A 21014-nucleotide genomic window follows, 5' to 3' on the forward strand; every position below is an offset into this window, starting at 1 on the left:
TAAAACCTTAATTTTCTACAAGTAGAATGTAGGAAAGGATATTCAAAGGAAGAAAGGATATTCAAAAATAAAAAAGTAAGACTCATGAAATATTACTAAGGTAAAAGTGTATTAGTTGTTGGTTTTCAACTTTCGGGCATATGCTGATAGTTTTCTATTTCATGCACGTTGTGACCCTTTTCACTTGGTCAGAGGTTTTCTTCATTCCTTCCTTTGGTGCTGTTGCAAATATGTATTTTAGATGACTCCTCGATTTCAGTAAACCTCTGGAAGTTATGAGATGACAGCCTTTCTCCTGGGGCTGGATTAATTGCAGACAATGTTGTGGGGCTGCTCAGTGTCTCATTCTCATTGAGAGAATCTGATTCTGGCCTCAAGCTCAGAGAGCCAGTGTATTTGATATTGACATGTTCAGCTGTCGATGACTTAAAAGACTGTTTGGATACATCTAACCCCCAGGTGCTCTGGAATAGCATTCATAGCAGCCACAATTAATACAGGTAACTAGTTAATCTGGGAAGTTAGGCTGGGGAATTGAGCTATTTTCATCTATAACACACTCGCGCTGAAAATGTTACAATATATATTTCAACATAGTGCATAAATGGAAATAAAAGGCCAGGAAGACTTGCTGAAAGGAGATGAATATTGAGTGTGTTTTTTTCCACTCAGAATATGAGTGTGATTGACTTATGCCCTGTATATATTGAATAATAACGTTCCTACATTTCATGATGGTTTTCTTTTTAATAATTTTCCTGAAAGTCATTGCCCTATCTTTATATCATAAGTGAAACTCATGCCTCCCAAAGAGCATTGGGGAAATTCCACATCTGTGAGCCTAATAAAAATAAAGCTACGTTGTCCTTAAGTTGTAGCCGCGTTTATTGTGGCTTGTTAAAGTTGAAACACGTCTAATGTCCTTTGATGTGTATTCCAGTATTGGTTTACAAAAAATATTCGGTGCGGATAATCTAAAGAGGATACTCAGCAGGAGAGAAATAAAATTCTTGCTGTGTACCCAAGTTCTGCGTGGTTCCAGGCACGATAGATTGATGGCCTCTTCTCCAAAAGCCAGCCTGGGAGTGAAACTGTGCGGATGCATGTCCTTGACTAAAAGAAGCCTTCTCTCCTCCAAGCTTTCCCAGTCTCATCTAAGGACTAATCACTGACAGTCTGCTCGGGTAGAGTTTTATGGGCTTCTGTCATGAGACCTTGTAAACAATTTTTGCTTTTTCTGGTGATGTGTTAGCGTGCCTCAGGTTGGGGCATGTTTGTCTATAGCTGGATATGGGCTTGGGAGATCACGGAGCAATAGGTGTTTCCAATTTATATATTGAAGTAGCAAGGAAGTACATCAGCAAAGACAGTGTTCCCTCTTTTCTGAATCAGGGGATGGCTCTGATCTCCAAACATTTTTAAGGTGCCTGCTGCAGATATGCCCGATGAGCTGGATAGTTGCAATGTGTGACTGTTTTTGTGGCCCCGGGGAGACAGCAGGGGACCTGCCTGTCAGGGTTTGCTTTGTTCCATGTCCCATGCCTATTTCATAATCCAGGAGAGAGCAAAATTCTTTTGTTTTTGGCATTGCAGCATTTGAACGGTGCAGAGAAGGCACCGTGCAGACTTAGTTTGTTCCCCTAGGTAAATGGAATTTTCATAGCCTCTTGCTTTCCTGTAGATACTAAAACTCTGAAAACTGCAATATGGAAATAGTTAATACAAAGTAGAGTCTTTCAAGTCATCAACTAGCTCAACATGGCTGATTTATTTTTTAGAGAAAAAAAATGGTTTATTAGTCACAGATGTGCATGTTTCTAGTGTTAGGAAAGCTGAGAGCAGAATGAGTGTTCCCATTTCCCTTCAAGTTTGAAGAATTTTCCTGTTCATTGGAGGTAACTTTATCTGCTTGCTTGAAGGGGTCAGAACCCATGCTGCCTGCGCCGGTTCTTCAGCCTCCAAAATGTATTTATGGGCTCTCGGGGAACCCTCTGACCTCACCCACAGGCTAACATCTGTGGTTTTACTCCAAAAGCAGTGGAAATTAGATGCCCTCTCTTCTTATTGTGGCTATGAATTATAAAGCAAAGCTAAATGATTAGTTTTTAAAAAATTGTCGTGGAATTGTAAAGCTGCAGGAGTAACTGTGCTCACATTAAATGTGATGGCTTCTTTCTGCATTGGTGAAGCTATGAGCGATGTTACATGTTTGGGGTTCCCCCCCACCCACCTCCATCCAGGATAGTCATCTGTTGCATTTATCCCCTTCTAAAAGGGAATCTGACACTCACTAGAAAGTTTACTGTACTTGAAGCACGGTTGGGGTTAGCATACCCCAAATTTAATCCATCTGTTCTGTTTTTAAAAGTCTGTGCTGTTCTTGGTTTAATTTTGAATACTCCGTTTTCCTCTCAGCCTGTTTTAGTGATAAAATATTCTTGAGCAACCCTAGAAAAACAATTTGCTCTGTAGTCATAAAAGAAACGAGGCCAACTGGAGTGTAAACATTCCCAAGCAGGGTAATCAATCAAACTGAGCGTGGGTCCCTAGCCATATAGAAAAATATGGTGTATATTTATGGGGCAAGGGGGAAATAAGGTGCACCTATGTGAGTTCTCTCCCAGTGAAGGTTGAAGGTCTTCGTGCACTCTTGAAAATGTCTGTGTTGGAAATTGATGGTTGCCAACGTTCATGTCTCACAGTGCATCTCCTGCAGCGTGTAAGCACCCGGGTTTTCCGTGGCTGTGCCTGGCTGTTTTAACCCTTGCTTTGGAGAAGTGCTCTGCTGAGTGAACATGTAGGAGTAAGAATTGCAGAATCTGAGCTCCCACAACCTGGGGTGGGTCCCCCTGGTTTGGGTTAACACAAATGATTATTTTTCCAATGTTATTTTTATTTATAAAATTCAATATTGAAATTTATGCATATACAACAATACACTGTTTTTATTGACTTTAAACTTTCCATTTTCCCACAGTGCTTTCATGCTCAAAGGATTCTTTCTTTTTCTTTTTTTCTTTTCATGAAAAGATAACAAACAAGGAAGAACATGAGCAAAGGGAAACAGGACTATCAATTTGGTATACTCCTTATACTTTGTCCACTTTTATGATTCCCCGAAGACCTAACAAATCTTTAGAAGTAATTCCCGTTAAATCATGCCGGCAAGATGAGGAGGTGCAATTACCCACTGCACACAATATAAAAACTAATGCTGTGCAGGAGGGCACGGCTGCCTGGCTTAAGTCATTCCTTCTCGGAGAGTCTCTTCACTTGCCATCAAGTGCATGGGTTTTTTCTGGCTCCCTTCCCTCCTCCTGCCCATGGACTGTTGCCTGGTCTAGGAGTAGGAGTGGGCACAGCAGAAGCACGGTCGGGCAGTGTTACTCTTCTCCCACGATTTTAGGGCTCTGCTTTGGGTCGCTTAGTTTTATGGGAGAACGGGTAGCCAATAAATGTTGGCTCTTGAAAGGATGGAGGAGAATTTGAGGAGGTGGAACACTGCCTCAAGTGGATTTGGGAATCATAGACTCACAGAATGCTTAAGGTTGGAAGGGACCTCTAGAGATCATCTAGTCCAACCCCCCTGCACACTCAGGGTCACCTAGAGCACGTGGCACAGGACTGCGTCCAAGCGGGTTTTGAAGATCTCCAGAGAAGGAGACTCCACAACCTCTCTGGGCAGCCTGTTCCAGTGCTCTGTCACCCTCACTGTTAAGAAATTTTTCCTTAAGTTCCTGTGGAAATTTTGAGGCTTCGGTTTCTGGCTGTTTCCTCTTGTTCTGTCGGTGGCCACCACTGAAAAGAGGCCAGCACCATCCTCCTCACTGCCTCCCTTGAGGTACTTACAGACACTGATTAGATCCCCTCTCAGCCTTCTCTTCTGCAGGCTGAACAGGCCCAGCTCCCTCAGCCTCTCCTCATAGGGCAGATGTTCCAGGCCCCTGATCATCCTTGTGGCCCTGTGCTGGACTCTCTCCAGCAGCTCCACATCCCTCTTGTACTGTGGAGCCCAGAACTGGACACAACACTCCAGATGTGGCCTCACCAGGGCTGAGTAGAGGGGCAGGATCACCTCCCTCGACCTGCTGGAGACGCCCTTCTTAATGCAGCCCAGGATCCCATTGGCCTTCTTGGCCACAAGGGCACACTGCTGCCTCATGGTCAACTTGTTGTCCACCATGACACCCAGGTCTGCAGAGCTGCTCTCCAGAAGGTCAGTCCCCAGCCTGTACTGGTGTCTGGGGTTATTCCTCCCCAGGTGCAGGACCTTGCACTTGCCCTTGTTGAATTTCATGAGGTTTTTCACTGCCCACTTGTCCAGTCTGTCCAGGTCCCTCTGGATGGCAGCGCAGCCCTCTGGGGTATCGGCTACTCCTCCCAGTTTGGTATCATCAGCAAACTTGCTGAGGGAGCACTCTGTGCCTTCATCCAGGTCATTGATGAATAAACTGAACAGGACTGGACTAAGGACTGACCCCTGGGGGACTCTGCTAGCTACAGGACTCCAACTAGACTCTGCACTGCTGATCACCACCCTCTGAGCTCTGCCATCCAGCCAGTTCCTAATCCACCTCACTGTGCACTCATCTACCCCACACTTCCAAAGCTTGCCCAGGAGGATGTTGTGAGGGACGGTGCCAAAAGCCTTGGTGAAGTCGAGATAGACGACATCCACCGCTCTCCCTTCATCTATCCAGCTGATCATTCTATCATAGAAGGCTATCAGGTTAGTCAAGCAAGATTTCCCCTTGGTGAGTCCATGCTGACTACTCTTGAGCACCTTCTTGTCCTCCTTTGTCCAGCACCTTTTTCGTCCTCCTCAAAAAAAAAAGTTAACTATAGGTATTTTAGATGGTTAGGGACAAGCCAGCTTATTTAAAAATAAAGCAACGAGTTACCACAGACTACTGTTTTTCTTACATAAGAAGGAATAACTGTGGAAGAGAAAACGCAACAACTAGAAAAAATATGGAATGGTTAGAACATGGGGAACATCAGCATGAAGGCTTAATAACTGCATTTCTTTTATAAACAAGAAAAAGTGCTCTCTTATTTGTAGAAAGAATTTGTCTGGACTGTCGCTAGGACTTGAAAAATACATACAAATGAAAGATAAACTTGGCTGAGCAATGATAACATCGTCTGACTTGGAAGTCTTTAAAGCAAAGCATTTCGTTTGTATTTGAAGCCACTTATTTACATGAACACCAGCACTGCTTTTTTGTTTTCTGCTCTTCTGTCCTCCACTAGCAGAGTAGCAGAAAAATATTTATTGAAATGCCTACATATTGATATTTGCTTTGATTTCTGAAATCAAAAAAAAAAATTAAAAGATGCATCCTCCAGCAAAGGTAAAACTGAGCTGGGCTAAAGGGCAGTTAAATTGCCTTCTTACAAAGGTTTTATAGGAGATTGTTTGAATCCCTATGAAGAACTTGCACATGGTTGGGAAGTGTTTTAATGAGCAGATCACTATATTTAAAAAACAAAAACCCAGTGGCAATGGCTAGTAGTCTTGTTCTTCTAACATAGATACTAAGGAGCCTTAAGAAGTAATCCATGGGATTGGAGGGGTCCTCAGATGGCAAGTTGGAAACTGTTGTTGTAGGTAACTAATTGCTTCCTTATGTTTCCCACTTGACCAAGAGAAAAGTGTGGGTAATCTTGGAGCACCAGTAGCCCAGGATTCAGAGACAAAGTTGAGTAGCGTAATTATTATTCTGCTTTTTTATAACAGACCATTAGTAAGGTCTTGAAACCAGGTTAACACTGTCACCGGAAGTCAGCTTAGACTTGTGCAGCACAACTCAAGCAGGGCCTAGAAAATGATTTTGAAGGTGTGCCCTGGTTCCCAGGGTCTTGCTTCGCAGTGCGAGCAGCCGCCTGCTGGGCTGAGGGTCGGCCTCCTAGTGAGGACTCTTGTTTTGTGATGAAAGCATTGGTTGGTAGCAGTTACTGCTATATATGTGCTCATTGACACAATGCAGCTTACAGGAGATTTGAATAATTTGAAGTCTTTGAGATAAGCCTCTTGCACCAGCTTGGAAAAATAACAAGTCTTACTGCCTTCCTAGTGTGTGTCCCTTTTGCCACTCCAGTTGAGGCTTCTGCACCGCGGTTTGCGCTCGTGCTCTGCGGCAGCAGCGCCGCCTCACACGCTCCCGCGCAGACCCGGGGTACTTGGGCGTCTGCAGAGAAGGTTCTTGCTGTGGGACCAGACCATGCCTGCGTTATCCTGCCAAAGTGAAACCCCATCTGGCTAGGTTGGCAATAGGCCGCTTCTTACAGAAAGGCTCTCTGAAGAGGTGACCTGCCCATCTGTGTCAGGCTTCAAGGAGGAATGCAAACACTGCATTTAATTCCCAGCAGTAGAAAGATTCAACGAAACATTATTTATGTCTTCCTTATATAAACTAATCTATCTCCAATAGCGCCAACACAGAAAAAAAAAAGCATGCTTGACTAGCAGGGCCTTTTAAAAATGCTAATGGTAGATAATGCTCATAGGAGTGGTGTGAAGTGAATGTGCCTAAAAACTATGTATTTAGGAAGAGTATTGCTGGGAAAAAAGCACTGCATTGGACTGAGGAAAAAATATATAGTCTAGTAATAGCTCAGTGAGTTTTTATCGTAAGTATACTATCCAAGTGACAGGAGCTTCAGTTGGAAAATTATACTGACCTCAGGCACATATCAGTGTGGCTTGGGAGAAGTATACCCTCTGACTGCAGAATTTCAGGCACTGTCATGCAAAAAAATACTGCTGATCCTGAGGCTCGATAAAATGACATATTGAATTTATGCTCCACTGTCAGATGAGTGGCAGCAGTGCCAAATATGAATATATATTTGGGTCAGGAGGTATGTGCAGCCACTTAATGAATCACAGAGCAGTTGAGGCTCAAATGGTCCTTTAAAGATCATCTATTTCAGCCCCTGTGCTCTAACAGAATCACCTAGAGCACATTGCCCAGGATTTTCATGGAAAATTTTGACTATTTCCAAAGATGGAGATGCCACATCTTTGGGTGACCTCTTCTAGTGCTCAGTCACTCTCACAGTAAATAAGTTTTTCGTTAGGTTAATACAGAACTTTCCGTATTTCAGGTTGTGTTCACTGCCTCTTGTCCTGTCACTGGGCACCACTGAAACAGATCTGGCCCCTTTTTCTTGACACCCTCCCTTCAGATACCTAAGTGCATTGATAAAATCCCCCCTTAGTTGTCTTGTCTCTTCTCCAGGCTGAACAGTCTGAGCTCTGTCAACCTTTTCTTGTATGAGAAGCGCTCCAGTTCCTCCGTCGTTTTGGTGACCCTCTGCTGGACTTGCTCCAGGACCTTCATCTTTCTCTTATACTGGAGAGCCCTGACCTGGGCTCCTACACAAATGGATTATTACTGTGCATTTTCTTTGCCTTGCTTTTTTACTTACCAGTATTTCCCTGTTTAAATGTCCCCTTACATTTTTTCCTCAGACTCCCTGTCAGTCTCCAGTAATGACGCCAGTCCTCCTGCTTCAGTAACATCGCTCCAGCCCCACATGATCGGTGCACAGAGCTCCCCGGGCCCCAAGCGCCCTGGCAACACTTTGAGAAAATGGCTCACCAGCCCTGTGAGGCGGCTTAGCAGTGGGAAGGCAGATGGGCATGTCAAAAAACTGGCCCATAAGCATAAGAAGAGCAGAGAGGTTCGCAAAAGTGCAGATGCAGGCTCTCAGAAGGACTCTGATGATAGCGCAGCAACCCCACAAGATGAAACTATTGAAGAGGTAAGTGTCCAGGGTAACTTCCTTGTGGTATGTTCCATGGGATGTGCTATCAAGTTATGCCTTTGGATAGCAAACCTAACAAAAGACTTGTTTTCTGTCTTTGCTAGAGCTGAATGTGATCAAGTAAAGGCTGCCTGCTCAGTTGACTCTGCAGCAGATGAGACTAAATGGCATGTGACACATATTGCTCATACTTGATGACTACTGTTCTCTGCTTACACCCTTTGCCAGGCATTGGATATGCCCTTCAGTACTGAGAGTTTTAATAAAGTTCAGTGAAGAAAGAACTCTAGTTTAAGAGCAGAAATGGGGGAGGAAGTTGTTCTCTGGCTCTAGCCTTTATTTCACTGAAAAGAGGTGGCCTTGTGAGTAAAGGTGGTTCAAGTTTAGGGAGTAACGAGGTCAGTTTGTGTTTCCCTTTTTTCTCTTGCTCATAGATCTGGATCGATACAAGGAAAGCTAATTAACTGCTTAAAGCTTTTTTTTTCTGCCTTGAGCAAGAGCTAGAGCACAGAAATATTTCTGACCCTTAAAATCAAAGGGTAGCTGCCATCAGTTAAATAATAAACATGTCAGTTTTCATTAGAGGAAAGCAAAGGGTGAGCTATTACAGATTTGCCACCAAATCTGTAATCTACCAAAGATTTCCCCTTCTCCCACAACTGCACATGTTCTCCTGAGTCCGGAACGCATGTATCAGTAGAGCCTGCATCCAGTTAGGCACAGGTGAGGCCAAACTTTCCTGTTACGAACCTGTAGCTCAGGCTGAAATGAACAGGGTTCTGCTGCTTCCACGGATGCAGTCACTTGAGCACCACACCATCGGTCCTTTTTCCTCCGCCTGCATCTGCCTAGTGGTTTTGATGGTGACTGTATAGAAAACTGGTCTCAGATGCCCAATAATTTTTCTTTTTTACTTTTTTTCCTTGCTCCTGGCATGTTTTGCTGCAAACTTGGAAACAGTGAAGTCCTACTGTGTAAGTAGGAAGAGAAAGACCAGAGGCTTGGCAAGATGGTGAAGTGGGACATGTGGTTTGGGAAAGAACATTAGCCTCTGTCCTTGAATGTCAGGCTGTAAAAAGCAACCCAACTGCATGGTGCAGCTGCAGCGTTTGCTTTGGAAGTAATCATTATTCTGCAGTTCTGAGAGTAAGGAAGAAACTAAGGCTCCTGCCTGAAAGTGAAGGGAAAAAAAAAGCCATAGGACCGTTTACTCCTTTAAAGGTAGTAAGGTTGTCCCTTAAGGTCAGTTACATTAAGCTACGGGTAATGGAAATCATAGTTACTTTTGTTGGTAAAACTGCCTTTCAAAACAATTTTGATACAGCAGTCTGTTTTAAAGAGCAAAGAGGTCAAATTCAGAAAGGGTGATTGTCAAAATTCTTCATGTTGTAATAGTTTTTTGTAGCCTTCAAAAATCGTATTAGAAGTGCTGGTATTTCACATGCAAAGTTCTTACATTTCTAAGTGAGAAGAATACAGCTTGTATTTTACCAAGATGAACTTGGCATGCAAGCACTGCTTTGATAACACTTCCCTAGAGTACATTTCAAACTGAATGCCTGGTTCTTAGTATTTCAATCCATCTGCTTTTACCAAACATTGGGAGAGAAAAAAAAATAAAGGCCGTTTTTGGCATCTGCTTTTTCATCGATTGAGAAGGATCATCTCAGCTTGCCAGCAGAAAGATGAGTCTACAGAACAGACTTATTTGAAACAAGCTTCTAGTTAACTAGGTTTGCACTGCTGAGGAGGTAATAGAGCTTGAATATTTTGCTTTTATTTGCAGAGAGGTCGGAATGAGGGGCTGAGCAGCGGCACTCTCTCCAAGTCATCCTCCTCAGGCATGCAGAGCTGTGGAGAGGAAGAAGGTGAAGAGGGAGCAGATGCTGTACCGCTGCCTCCTCCCATGGCAATTCAACAGCACAGTCTTCTCCAACCTGATTCACAGGATGACAAGGTAGGAAGGAAAGCAGGGAACGTTTGCACATTGAAATAACTTCACCCAAATCTTTCTTATGTTTCCAGAAGTCTATGTAATGTAGGTAATATACCTTTATGTTAGACAGAAATAGTAACTATAGAAAGGAATAATAACTTCAGACATTTTTAAAAGGATTTGCTGTGGAAAAATTGTGAATGAAATGTATCTCTATTTTAACTGCACAAATGGAGAACTCTTTAAAAAAAAAAAAAACACTTTCAAACGGGCAACCTGTATATGCGATCCTATTCTACATCTGTTTAACAGATGCCATATTTAGTGATTTGATTTTTGTTTTACAATCATGTCTGAGCATTTAGGTTAAAGGATCTATCAGCAAGGATATATCTGGAGAAATTAGCTGTTGTTCATTGGAGACCTTTTTAGATCATAGACTATTCATTATGCCTTTCAATTTTTGTTAAACGCATTTCTGGTTAGAAAAAAAAATCTGCACATATGTGCTCATTGTTATTGAATTTGTGGGTGGTTACTCACTGGTTTGAGGCAGATGTTTTTGACAGTTTTGGCTTATATTGTTAACTTTTTTTTTTCTTTTTTATCCCACTCTTTTTTGGTGGGGATCTCAATCATCCCTGAAACTGCCACTCCTGGGATCAAAATGTCTGGCTTCTGTACTTTACGTGTCTTCTGAATTGGAAATGTGTGTAATGTATGGTTCATGGGCTAATGTGTTGGGAAGTATTCCTGAAACAAAACAAGAAAAAATACTTTTTAAAGTCTTGTCTGGCTTCAGAATTGACAGACTACTTTATTGCTAGAAAATTATAATCTCCTTTTGAGGTTTAGAAAGACAATACAACTAATGTTGGTGAAAACGTTAAAGTTTCTGTTGATAAGCTACTATATTTGCATATCCCTTCAGTGGTATAAAAGGCTGATGGAAAGCCTTATTTAAAAATCTCCATGTGAAAATCACTTTTTGTTTTACAGTTCTTCTCACATGGCACAAACAGTCATGTGAAGGAATATGCTTATAGGTCAGTGTCCACTCACTTTTGCATTTCTGGAGCAAAGTCAGAACCCAGAGACCATTGAGTTAGGAGTCTCTGAGTAGCTTTCAACCTTAGCTTCTAATTTCACTTCTTGAAAGATTGATGCGCACCCACTCCAGTGAAAACATGGTGGGGCAGTTTTTAAAGTAGCTTAGACTGCATTACAGAGAAGACTTTAAGGAAGTGAGTTAAAAACTGGCGCAGTGAATCCTGTACTGTATTTTTTTGAAATATGCAAGTTGTGATTTTTCTGAGGCCCAAGGCTTTGGTGTGATGTCTGTCCTACTGTGTGGTGGGAGGCAGAAAGGTCCTGTTGTGCGGTGGCCTGGGAGTTTGCCTGGGCCTTCCTGACACCCACACACCAAGAGACACCACCGGTTTACAGAACCTAAAGCAGACACTTTATGGGAAGGCAAAAGCAAAAAGCTAGAGCTGAGTTTCATCTAGGAGGACTCCGCTAGTTCTGTGGACAGAGTTACTGATTAATAAAAGGTTTGAGTACAAGTCCCCTGCTGTCTGCCTTCTGGGTGGAGACCTCTTTCACATTCCTGCTGTGCTCCGTGGTTTCTTGGGCTGCTCTTCCTGTGGCTCCCCAGGATCGTCTCCTCCTCTCTGTGACCTCAGTGCTTGGCTGTTCCTCGCCGCAGGCCCTTCTTCCTCACCAGGGCTCCTGGGCCACGCTCAGCCTGGAAACTCCCTGTGGCAGCTCCTCGCACTTGCCCACACCTCCTCCTCCTCTCCTCGTTCTCTGGAGAGGGGCTGCGTCCTGCTCCTGGAGCAGGTCGTGCAGAAGAGGGTCAACAGGCAGGTGCCCTGCTCTGTTTTCACCATCTCCATGATGTGATTAATACACACTTACACCTGCTCGAGCTGGAACTAAAGTTCCACCGACTGTCACACCCTGTATGCTCTTGTCAGCAGCAATTGGAAGGAGGGACCTTGACAAGGATTGGATTGCAACTCTGCCAATATTTTGTAAGGCTGCCTTTAGCTGTACATCCAAAGTGAAAACTTGGTTTTCATATCCAAATCAGGAGCATAAGCTTGCCTAAGAGATACGTGAGCTGTATGATTGCTCGGGTTTTGGTGTGCGTGCATGTGCTAGGCCATGTTAATTTGTCAGATATCACTAAATAACATGACCATTTTGTCCCGTAAGAGCTCATCTGCACAGTATGCATTCCTGTGTTCAGTAGAATCATTGCACACCTCATGGATTTGCACTTGATGGCAGTTTACAAGTTCTTTGCATTTACTTTTTGATAAGCAATGCTGAAGTTTCAATATCAGTTATATTAATGTGAAACTAATTACTTTTGTTTTTTTGTTCTCTCTTTTTGTTAACTCTGACACAGCATTATGTTGACTTGTGTTCCATCTCTGCTTTGGCTCAGTTCCCCTATCTCGCCATTTAAGTTTATCTGTGTTTCCTTTGCCTACCCAGCCCCCTATTTTCCTTTTTGAATACGACAAATACAAGGCAAACTATCTGAAACATTTTTTTTTTTTCTTCATTGAATCATGGGGAGCCTTGAACACCCACCCTTCATTTGGGCAGGACCTCCTGTGTTAAGTCATTGTACGTGCCATTTCTTTGTCCGAACTGTTGGAAACATTTGCAGAACAGCTTACCCTGCCCCATGTGATGTGTTCACTGTGCTGCTTGTAATATGAAGTAGGGCTCATATTACACCCTGTTTCCACTTTGCAGTTATTTAATGATAAATGTAATGTGCAAACCACTCTGTGTTTGCAAATTACTGGTGCTGAATTGAATGGTCCTCTCCCGGGATCCTTTGCTGTGAACACCTTTTTACCTCCAGTTGTATCTATAAACTGGCATTTTATAGCTTGTGAGGCCAGAGACCTTCTATGCTCTACACATACCTTTGGGGAAAATGGATGGCACAAGGAATGGTGAGCTCAACTTCCCCTCTGAATCTGGGCAGTGTAGTTCAGCTGCTTTAGAAAAGTAGATGCTCCTGAGTTAGTTGCGTACTTTTTGTTAGCTAGTAGTTGTTTCCTACTGTATTTTAACTGTCTTGGTTCTCTTTTATTTTTCTGCAGTTGCTGCTTTGTTTAACAAGCAGAACAAATAACTGTTTGCTGTCCATTCAGTCAGCCATTTTTAGCAGCCCCTGGACTGCTGTCCAGTCAGGCCATTTTTTGTAGCTATTTGCAGGCTTTATTCTAACAGGCAAGCTAACAGATATGTCCTTGACTTCTAATCCATGTAGAAACTGGATATATATTTTTTTCATCCCAGGAGATTTAACAGAACACAGTAAGATCTTTCAACATACCTTTTTTTTTGTGGAGATTACCTAAAATTTCCAAATCCAGTTGCGTAAGCTGGATGGGGCATGATCTTAGTATTACATTAAAGTGACAATTATTGACTGAGAGAGATGCCAAGGAGGACTCTTGATCCTTGTGCAAGTGCAAAGCTAACTCCGTGATTCTCCTGCCTTTGTGTCCCTGCGCAGACATCTTCTCGATTACTAGTGCGGCCGACCAGCTCCGAGACACCCAGTGCTGCAGAACTAGTCAGTGCAATTGAAGAGCTCGTCAAAAGTAAAATGGTAAGGCTGGCAAAGTCACGTGTTTAATAAAGTGCTGTCTTAAAGTCCTGACTTGCTGTTCAACAAATAGGCTTGTGCCTGTTCTGCGCATAATACCTTTGACTTTTAAAGCTTGATGTCTTGTCTCAAAAGTCATCATCTGGTTTTGCATGCAGGTCACTTTGTACCTACGCTTTTGTGAAAATGCTTGCAAAATAGATGGTGATGTAGGGAGAGGAAAATAATGAATATGGGAGAGAAGAAAGGGAAAAAGATTCATTTGTGTACTACTGCTGCCATGAATCAGTGCCATGTCAGGGTTACTCTGATTTGCATGATACAACTTTGTTAGAAGAAAACCTGAAACTAAATTTGCTGTAAATCTTGCAGAATTTAAGCAGTAAAATAGATGGCATGGATGTTTTTGCGTGAGGGTTATCTACCTTTCTGTAGGCAACATGGCAAGGCAAAAATATTTGAGAGGACCATTTTGTATGTTAGCTGCTCTTTCCTTGCTTTGCAGTGTTTGCAAACAAATGCAGTAGCAGCAGCTCGTGTCTGCTTTTTAAAGTTCCTGTGCTTGAGAGCTTACGTATTCCTGAAGACAGTCACTGACTACTGTCAGAATAGGGTGCATGGTAATTCCATGAAATAAATCCATCCTGCTCACTATACTTTTAGTCTGCCTTTTGCTGCATAGACAATGTTGGGCCTAGTAATAAGTGTGCAGTGCCACAGTGAAAACTCTGTAGAGTTGCAAAGTGGCAACCCTGTGGCACTAGAGACCAGTCCCTTTCTTGATTAACGCAGCTTTAAATTTCTAAATGAGAAATTTGGATTCGCATTCCAAAGTATAAAATTAGCTTGTATTGCTACAAGAAAATTACATTCTTGGGGAGGTTTACCTTTGTTTTCTACTTTCATTGTACCAGAATAGTGAACAAGAAGTCATCTACAGAAAAATTCAAAGCAGCTTTTCCTTAATGACAAGTTTGATAGTTCACATGTCTTTCAGGCAGCCTAGCAGTGAATTTAGCTCAACGATCCCTGCATATAGTCCTTGGTGGGGATCTTTTCATTTTGCCCTTCTGGCCAAAGGTCAGCTCATCTTGGTTTTTGGCCCCTCTCTTTATGTCATATTATTATTGGAATTTTACTTTTTGTGAAGAGAGGGCGGAAATTACAGCTGAACCCCACCCTGGTGATGTAAATGTGTCCTGCTGTAACATTTGAGGAGAATGTGATGCATAACTGCAGCTTGATCCAAGACCATGGCTATGAATTGAAGAGGACCAATAAATATTTCACAGAAGCTTATCCATGTTCTTCATGGCTGAGCCACCTGATTGAGAAGTAGAAGACTCATAGTCTTTATAGCAGATAGCCAAGGGAGGCAATCTATCATGTGTAAGGCATGGAGACTCTTTCTGAGGATCTGAACTGTCATGGAGCTCGAAAGCAACATTGGGTGTGTGAAAATCCAATATTGTCTTGACCAAATCAGTATTTATTTATGACAAAGTATGTGGCAAAATGTCACTTTTGTCATGACAAAAACGTAACATGCAAAGTATCTCCCCTAAAGAGGTCCCATTTATTATCAAAAGTAACTTGCATTGGAAAGGGCTGAAGTTAGGACAAGGGCATACAGATTGGAGAGGTGCTGAAATCCTAGTCACAATGCTAGTCTGTTTTAAATACTCTGCTTCAGAGATCCTAAATAGTCCTGAATAGCCAAGATGTTGATTGGCTTCACAGAAGCTTGAGGCCTTCCTTGCCGAACTGCAGTATTTGCCCTCCCGTAGGTTCCTGTTTACAGCCGTATGTGGATGAAGGGGGAATGAGCCGTTTTTACTGTCTTTCTCCAATACCTTCTCAGGCCCTTGAGGACCGTCCAAGTTCCCTGTTGGTAGATCAAGGTGACAGCAGCAGTCCCTCCTTCAACCCTTCAGACAACTCCCTTCTCTCCTCCTCGTCACCCATAGATGAGATGGAAGAAAGGAAATCCAGCTCCTTAAAAAGACGACAGTAAGACCATGTTTTTGCTCTGTTTTTTGATGTGTTTTGCAAAGATAAATGGAATATTAGAAACTGTCCTGTCTGTTGAACTGTCAGCAAGAAACTGTCTGGAAGGGGTAGGGGTTGTGTCAGGTGTCAAGCAAGCAGCCAAAGATATTTTCTTAAATGCTAGCTGCAATTTCAATTTCTTGTAACTTAATTTCAGCCATATCTATACTCAAATTTTATTGTGCGTAACTCAACTGTTACGGAGAGGGGTGCCGAATTTTAAGTATTCCGAGGGCTGCTAGGCTTCAGAAGACGAATCTTTCCTGTTTTCCTGGTCACCCACACCATTCCCTTATGGACTCATAACTTCTGTGTATTGTAGTGAACTGTTACCATGGTAGAACCAAAACACGCCTGGTTTCAAGAAGTATTTAAATCTCTAGGAAGAAATAATTCTCAGTTCATAAACTTAAGAGTCTCCTGCGTTGTTTTTTTTCTCTTGACCAGAGGCATAACATTTTATTTTAAACAATAGCTGAATGTTTAATTTTAATGACAAATGTAGGAAAACATCTGAGATTATAAACAGAAGTGAGAGTGCCCTGGTTCCAAAGAAACATCTTCCTTGGAAAGGACTTGCATTCTCAACTCCGCTTACCAAACATGTGTGATTGCAGATGCATAAAGTGTTGTGTCGCATTTTTTAATTGTTTCATTTTTTAATGAAATGTTCACCGTTTCCTTTCCATTTTAGCTATGTCTTACAGGAATTAGTGGAAACAGAGCGAGATTATGTACGAGATCTGGGCTATGTAGTTGAGGTATGGAGTTTTTGTTGCTTTTATTTTCTGTGGTGCCAACCAGCTGTGGGGCCTAAGCCCCATAGCTTTTTCAAAACAAAACATGGGAAGAAAGTGTGAAAATGTTAATGTTTGTGTTATGAGTTTTTTCTCCTGCAAGCTTTTGATGTGTTAGAAACACTGCAACAAGTCTCATTCCTTTTTTTTTTTTTTTTTCCCATTGTTGTGTGCATCTTACTGTTTTTCTGAAGAATGTAGAATGTAGTTCTTGGTCATTTTTTAAAATCACTACTTCTGGCCTAATAATGTCTTAGACTAGAGATGGTTTTATTTAGCTTAGCTAAATTCAAAAAAAAAATTGCAGCTCAGCAGGTAGAGCAACTATCCTGGGTTTTGAAAGACCTACTTTGGTTCCTACTGCTGGGCTTCTCTGAGACTGCTTAGTTTCCCTTTTCGATCAAGTGAGGTAACACACGCCTGCCTGAAGCCCTCGACAGCCGTGTGAGGCGTATGTAAGAGTTTAGGAAACGTACATGACAGTGAATTTCAGCCTAATGAGCTTCAATTCTTAAACTCTCTTATTTTAACTGGAAAGAGGAAAAGAAGGAAAAAGACATTTTTTTCCTGTATTAGATCTTAAATCTGGTTCTCTCTCTGAATCCTCCTCCAGAGGAGCTTTTCTCAGCTGAACTGTATGGCGGGGGGCTGAGAAACATTAACGTTTAAGATTTAAAAAAAAAAAAAAAGAAAGAAAGAAACTCAGTCCTGTATGAATATCCTGCTTGCGTGATACCAATCTCGAATATCTTTTTTTATCAGTAGCACATCCTATATTGTCAAGTGCCACAAGCTATTTTTTATCTGATTAATAAACTCGGTAAGGCTGATATTTAAATGTCATCCACACAAGGCAGTGTACTTATTGCAAGCTCCACAGTCTGTAACAAGTCCTGCAGAGCTTTCACCACAGCAAGTTTTGAACAATTATTTTTAATGGCTAAATTGAAAATCAGTTTGTAATAGCCATACTTGTTTTCCCTATCATTCTGTGTGACCCTTTTACCTATTCTTACACAGTGAGGAGTAGGCTTTACAAATCAATATATTTAATCTTCTTAATTGCTTATTTGTGCATGTAGGAGGACTTAAAATCTGTGAATCCACAGGCAGCCTCACAGTCCCTTCTGTTACTGTGTGCTTGCCACATTAGTTTGTTGCATTACGCATTAATTTGGGCCCCTATTCTGCCAACACTTCAGTAGGTGTGTGACTTGGGTAACCTTAGCGATGCTGCTCGAGCAGGTAACGTTGTGTATCTTGCTCTTGTTCATGTTGTGACAGTGGGCTCTGAATGGTGAGCCGTGCCAGGCAACACCTGCTTTGAATGCAGTTAAATGTCATTCTAAGTAATGAAGCTTATGTCTGTTTAAACAATTGTTCCTGAGAGAATAAAAGCTAAGGCAGACTTTGTTTAGGAAGGACACTGTATGCTGTTGAGGCTGCTACTAGTTTGAACACAATCTGGCTGCATTTTTCTATTTAGGCACCAAAAATGATCAGCTTAAATTATTTCATGGTTAAATTTAAAATCATTATTTAACTCCACTGTTTTTTTGAAAAACACTTGGATCTATCTTTTTTTAGGGAAGCTGATAACAGACTTGTAATTGCATGAAAGACCATCCCTTAGGTGAAGTCTGTACTGAATAAATCTCAAACATTGAAGGCTTTAAATCTGTTGGGCATTTATACTGCACAGATATGTAGTTTATACATGAAATAAAATGCTCCCATGTGTAAAATGTTCTTTCTTACACTGCACTTGAAGATCAGTACTGTTACAAAATGTCCCAAGTAATTGAAGTTTTTCTTCTGTCTTGTCAAAAAGCATCTTTTTTATTGAGAAAGGACAATGAAACATTTTCAGATGTCAGTTTTAGGTTATTCTAAAGGGAATTCTGTACTGATGTCAATACCAGAAGAAGGAATTTCATGCATATGCAGGTGTAGATCAGTTTGTATATTTTTCAGTGCACCTTTCTTGCACAAACATTAAAATATCGTTGGTGAATTTTATTTTAAAAGCACCTTTAACAGGTGTATACTTTCCCCAAATCTTTTAATAATTCTTTTACAGCATTTAAAAGAACAAAATCTTACTTTTCCTGTTTTCCAGGAGAGTAATGAAAACATTGGCTGACAAAATATAAACTCAGCTAAATTAAAACATACCTTGCTAACGAGTTATAGAACTATTAGGAAAAAGAAAGAGAGAAGGAGTAGAGTTGCATGAATACTGAGAGACTGAAAATACATCTGTGTGTGTCTGATTACATGATAGAATTGCACAGAGAGACAAGTATATATACACACCAAAAAAGAGGAGATAGGACTGCTAGAAAATACAAATGGGCCTTTATAGCAACCAAATGCTTGCTGATAGAATTGGTGTGCAGTTATTTGGTGTCCAATTTGCTCATCCTGTGAATATTAGTCCCTGCAGCACAGCTCCATTTGCAGTACAGCTGCTTTCCTTCTCAGCTAATAATGTGTAGAGTTAGTTTGTTGTCTGAAATAAGAAACCCAGAGAAAAGTAATGTCAAAGCCAGTTCAATGGCTCTCACCTGTCCTTGGTAGCAGCACTATCTGGCCCTAGAAGTGTGACTGCTCCAGGCAGTTACAGTCCAGGAGAGCTCTGCAGAATTTCTCAGTGTGCTTAGAGAGTTCATCTCCTTGCACGGGCTCAATTAGCTAGAGTGAATGAATATTCCTAGCACCAAGCTGTGTTGTCCAGACAGCCTCAAGTCAGTGCTGGAGGTTTTGTGTCCACGCTCTGTGCTGTGTTACATTTTACAGCAGTTCTTTGGTTTGATTGTTTTTCCATCCCAATAATGTCTGAGACTGTTTTGCAGGCATCTGGGGAAAGGAGGATTGAAAAACAACTCTCACCTTTTTTAATTTGGAAAGTTCACAGTTAATTGCCTTGGGTTGTTGCAGGGTTACATGGCACTTATGAAGGAAGATGGTGTACCTGATGACATGAAGGGCAAAGACAAGATTGTATTTGGAAACATCCACCAGATTTATGACTGGCACAGAGAGTATGTATACCTGTAATGCAAAAGTCACCTGACAAACAAGCTTACCTAGGCAGTACTTACATTGAGAAAGTCATATTTTTCCTCAGTTATTCAGAAACCAGGTGCCTGTAGCTAGTCCTGCACTTTGAGTTGTAGATACTTATTTAGAAGATTCACCTTACAAATTTTGGTTTGAAGACTTGCTTTAAACAAGGTTGCTTGTCTATAGCAATTACTTCACCTGATTGTCCTAGCATGGGTAGTTCTGCATTGCGCACAGAAATTTTTATGTTTGTTTGAGACTTTGGTTTTAAACATGTCTTCTGTAACTAAGCAAAAGAGTCTTTTAAGAATTTATTATGGTTTAGCATGGCAATCTGAGCACCTCAGCCATGGGGGCAAGGAAGGAGAAAGGTTTCAATACGTATGTGAGATAAATGGGCACCAGCATTTCTGTTTCTGGGCACGTATTTAGTGTATCTCTTCAGAATCTGTAATAAAATAATACACTATTTCCATGAAGAACCTGCACATACTTCACCTTAAAAAGGTACTTCACCTTAAAAAGGTTCAAAGCTGTTGTTTAGTGGACCCAAAATACACACTTTGCCTTGTAATGACCTGTTGCTGTCTTACATGCTATGAGGAAAGAATACTTACTCTGTTCATGTTCAGCTTCTTTTTAGGAGAGTTGGAGAAGTGCCTTGAAGATCCAGAAAAGCTGGGATCCCTGTTTGTTAAGCATGTAAGTACAAGCAATCTTTGACGAACTGCAGTTGTTATTGCTGACCCACACATTTGATTATTAAGAATTAATCTGTGGTATAGCACACAGTTAAAAAAAGTGCTATGAAGTATTCCCTGCTGTAAAGTGTGTGGAGAGAGAGATTATAAGAGGTTATAAACCACGTAAAAGAATCTAGGTTTTATTTGCAGCATCTTTCTGTGGAAAGGAAGTATGAATGTGGGCCCTGTTCTCAATTCAGTTCTAGTTCTGTACTGGGGAGGTGTCATTTCATATGACCAAAACCACCTGTCTTTCAGGACTAGATACAGTAATGCTTTACCATGGAACACAGAAAACAGAAATAGGAAAGATGCTGGTGGTTCTTAGTTGCTTCAATTTAAGGTTTTGGTTCCGTATTAATTCTATATCCCATCCCTTTTGAAACTCACAGTAGTGGTTTGGCTTCCTCACTCTTCACTTGAGAAAAAAATTTTAAGTGCCAGAAATTTTTGAATTGTAATTTTAGTCCAATACTCTTTATAGCTTCACCCAAATTCCTTCCTTTCCCCTCTAATTTATATGGATGTGGATGTTATAACACTTTAAAAGGAAACAACAATAAGATAATTTTCTAAAATATGTCAAAGTTAAAGACATGCTTGACGTGCCACAATACAGCAATTCCATCACTTTTTTATTGTTGTTTTTCCTTTGTATGGAAGTACAGTGTAGTATCTACTTGAGCTGAGGTTTCTAGGTACTCTAAATCACCCAAGGTAACAGAAGTGGAATTTGGTCTGCTAAGTAGGGTGGTTTGCACAAGCAAAGACTGAGGGCAGATTAGATTAAAGCTAATTAAAGGGTTTCTGATTTCCCACTGGTCTGAAGTCAATAGCTGCGTAGCAAAAATAAATCATGGAACCAAGCATTAATGGAAAAGTAATAGTGGAAGTCAGGCCCAGTTTCTGGTCTAATGAGGAAGAATGAGCTGTTTCACTTCAGGGGGCTGTAAAAGAAAGCAGGAGAAGAGGAGAGAGGGGAGAATCCTGCCACTGGCAAGACAGGCATG

At 41.4% G+C, this 21014-nt stretch overlaps 1 protein-coding gene across 1 annotated transcript in view; it reads left to right on the plus strand.

Moving 5' to 3' along the window:
• TRIO (trio Rho guanine nucleotide exchange factor) overlaps positions 1-21014 on the plus strand; it is a 167382-nt gene that overhangs the window by 123001 nt on the left and 23367 nt on the right. The window contains exons 34-40 of the mRNA XM_088528145.1: positions 7478-7770; positions 9560-9730; positions 13257-13352; positions 15211-15359; positions 16093-16159; positions 19136-19239; positions 19894-19963. Of these exons, the coding sequence (XP_088384271.1) occupies positions 7478-7770; positions 9560-9730; positions 13257-13352; positions 15211-15359; positions 16093-16159; positions 19136-19239; positions 19894-19963 (950 nt within the window). The remainder of the gene's footprint in view (positions 1-7477; positions 7771-9559; positions 9731-13256; positions 13353-15210; positions 15360-16092; positions 16160-19135; positions 19240-19893; positions 19964-21014) is intronic.

Source organism: Tinamus guttatus, unplaced genomic scaffold, assembly GCF_059628265.1.
Source record: "Tinamus guttatus ecotype Peru unplaced genomic scaffold, ASM5962826v1 Tinamus_guttatus_pri_ptg000302l, whole genome shotgun sequence".
NCBI classification, from domain to species: Eukaryota; Metazoa; Chordata; class Aves; order Tinamiformes; family Tinamidae; genus Tinamus; species Tinamus guttatus.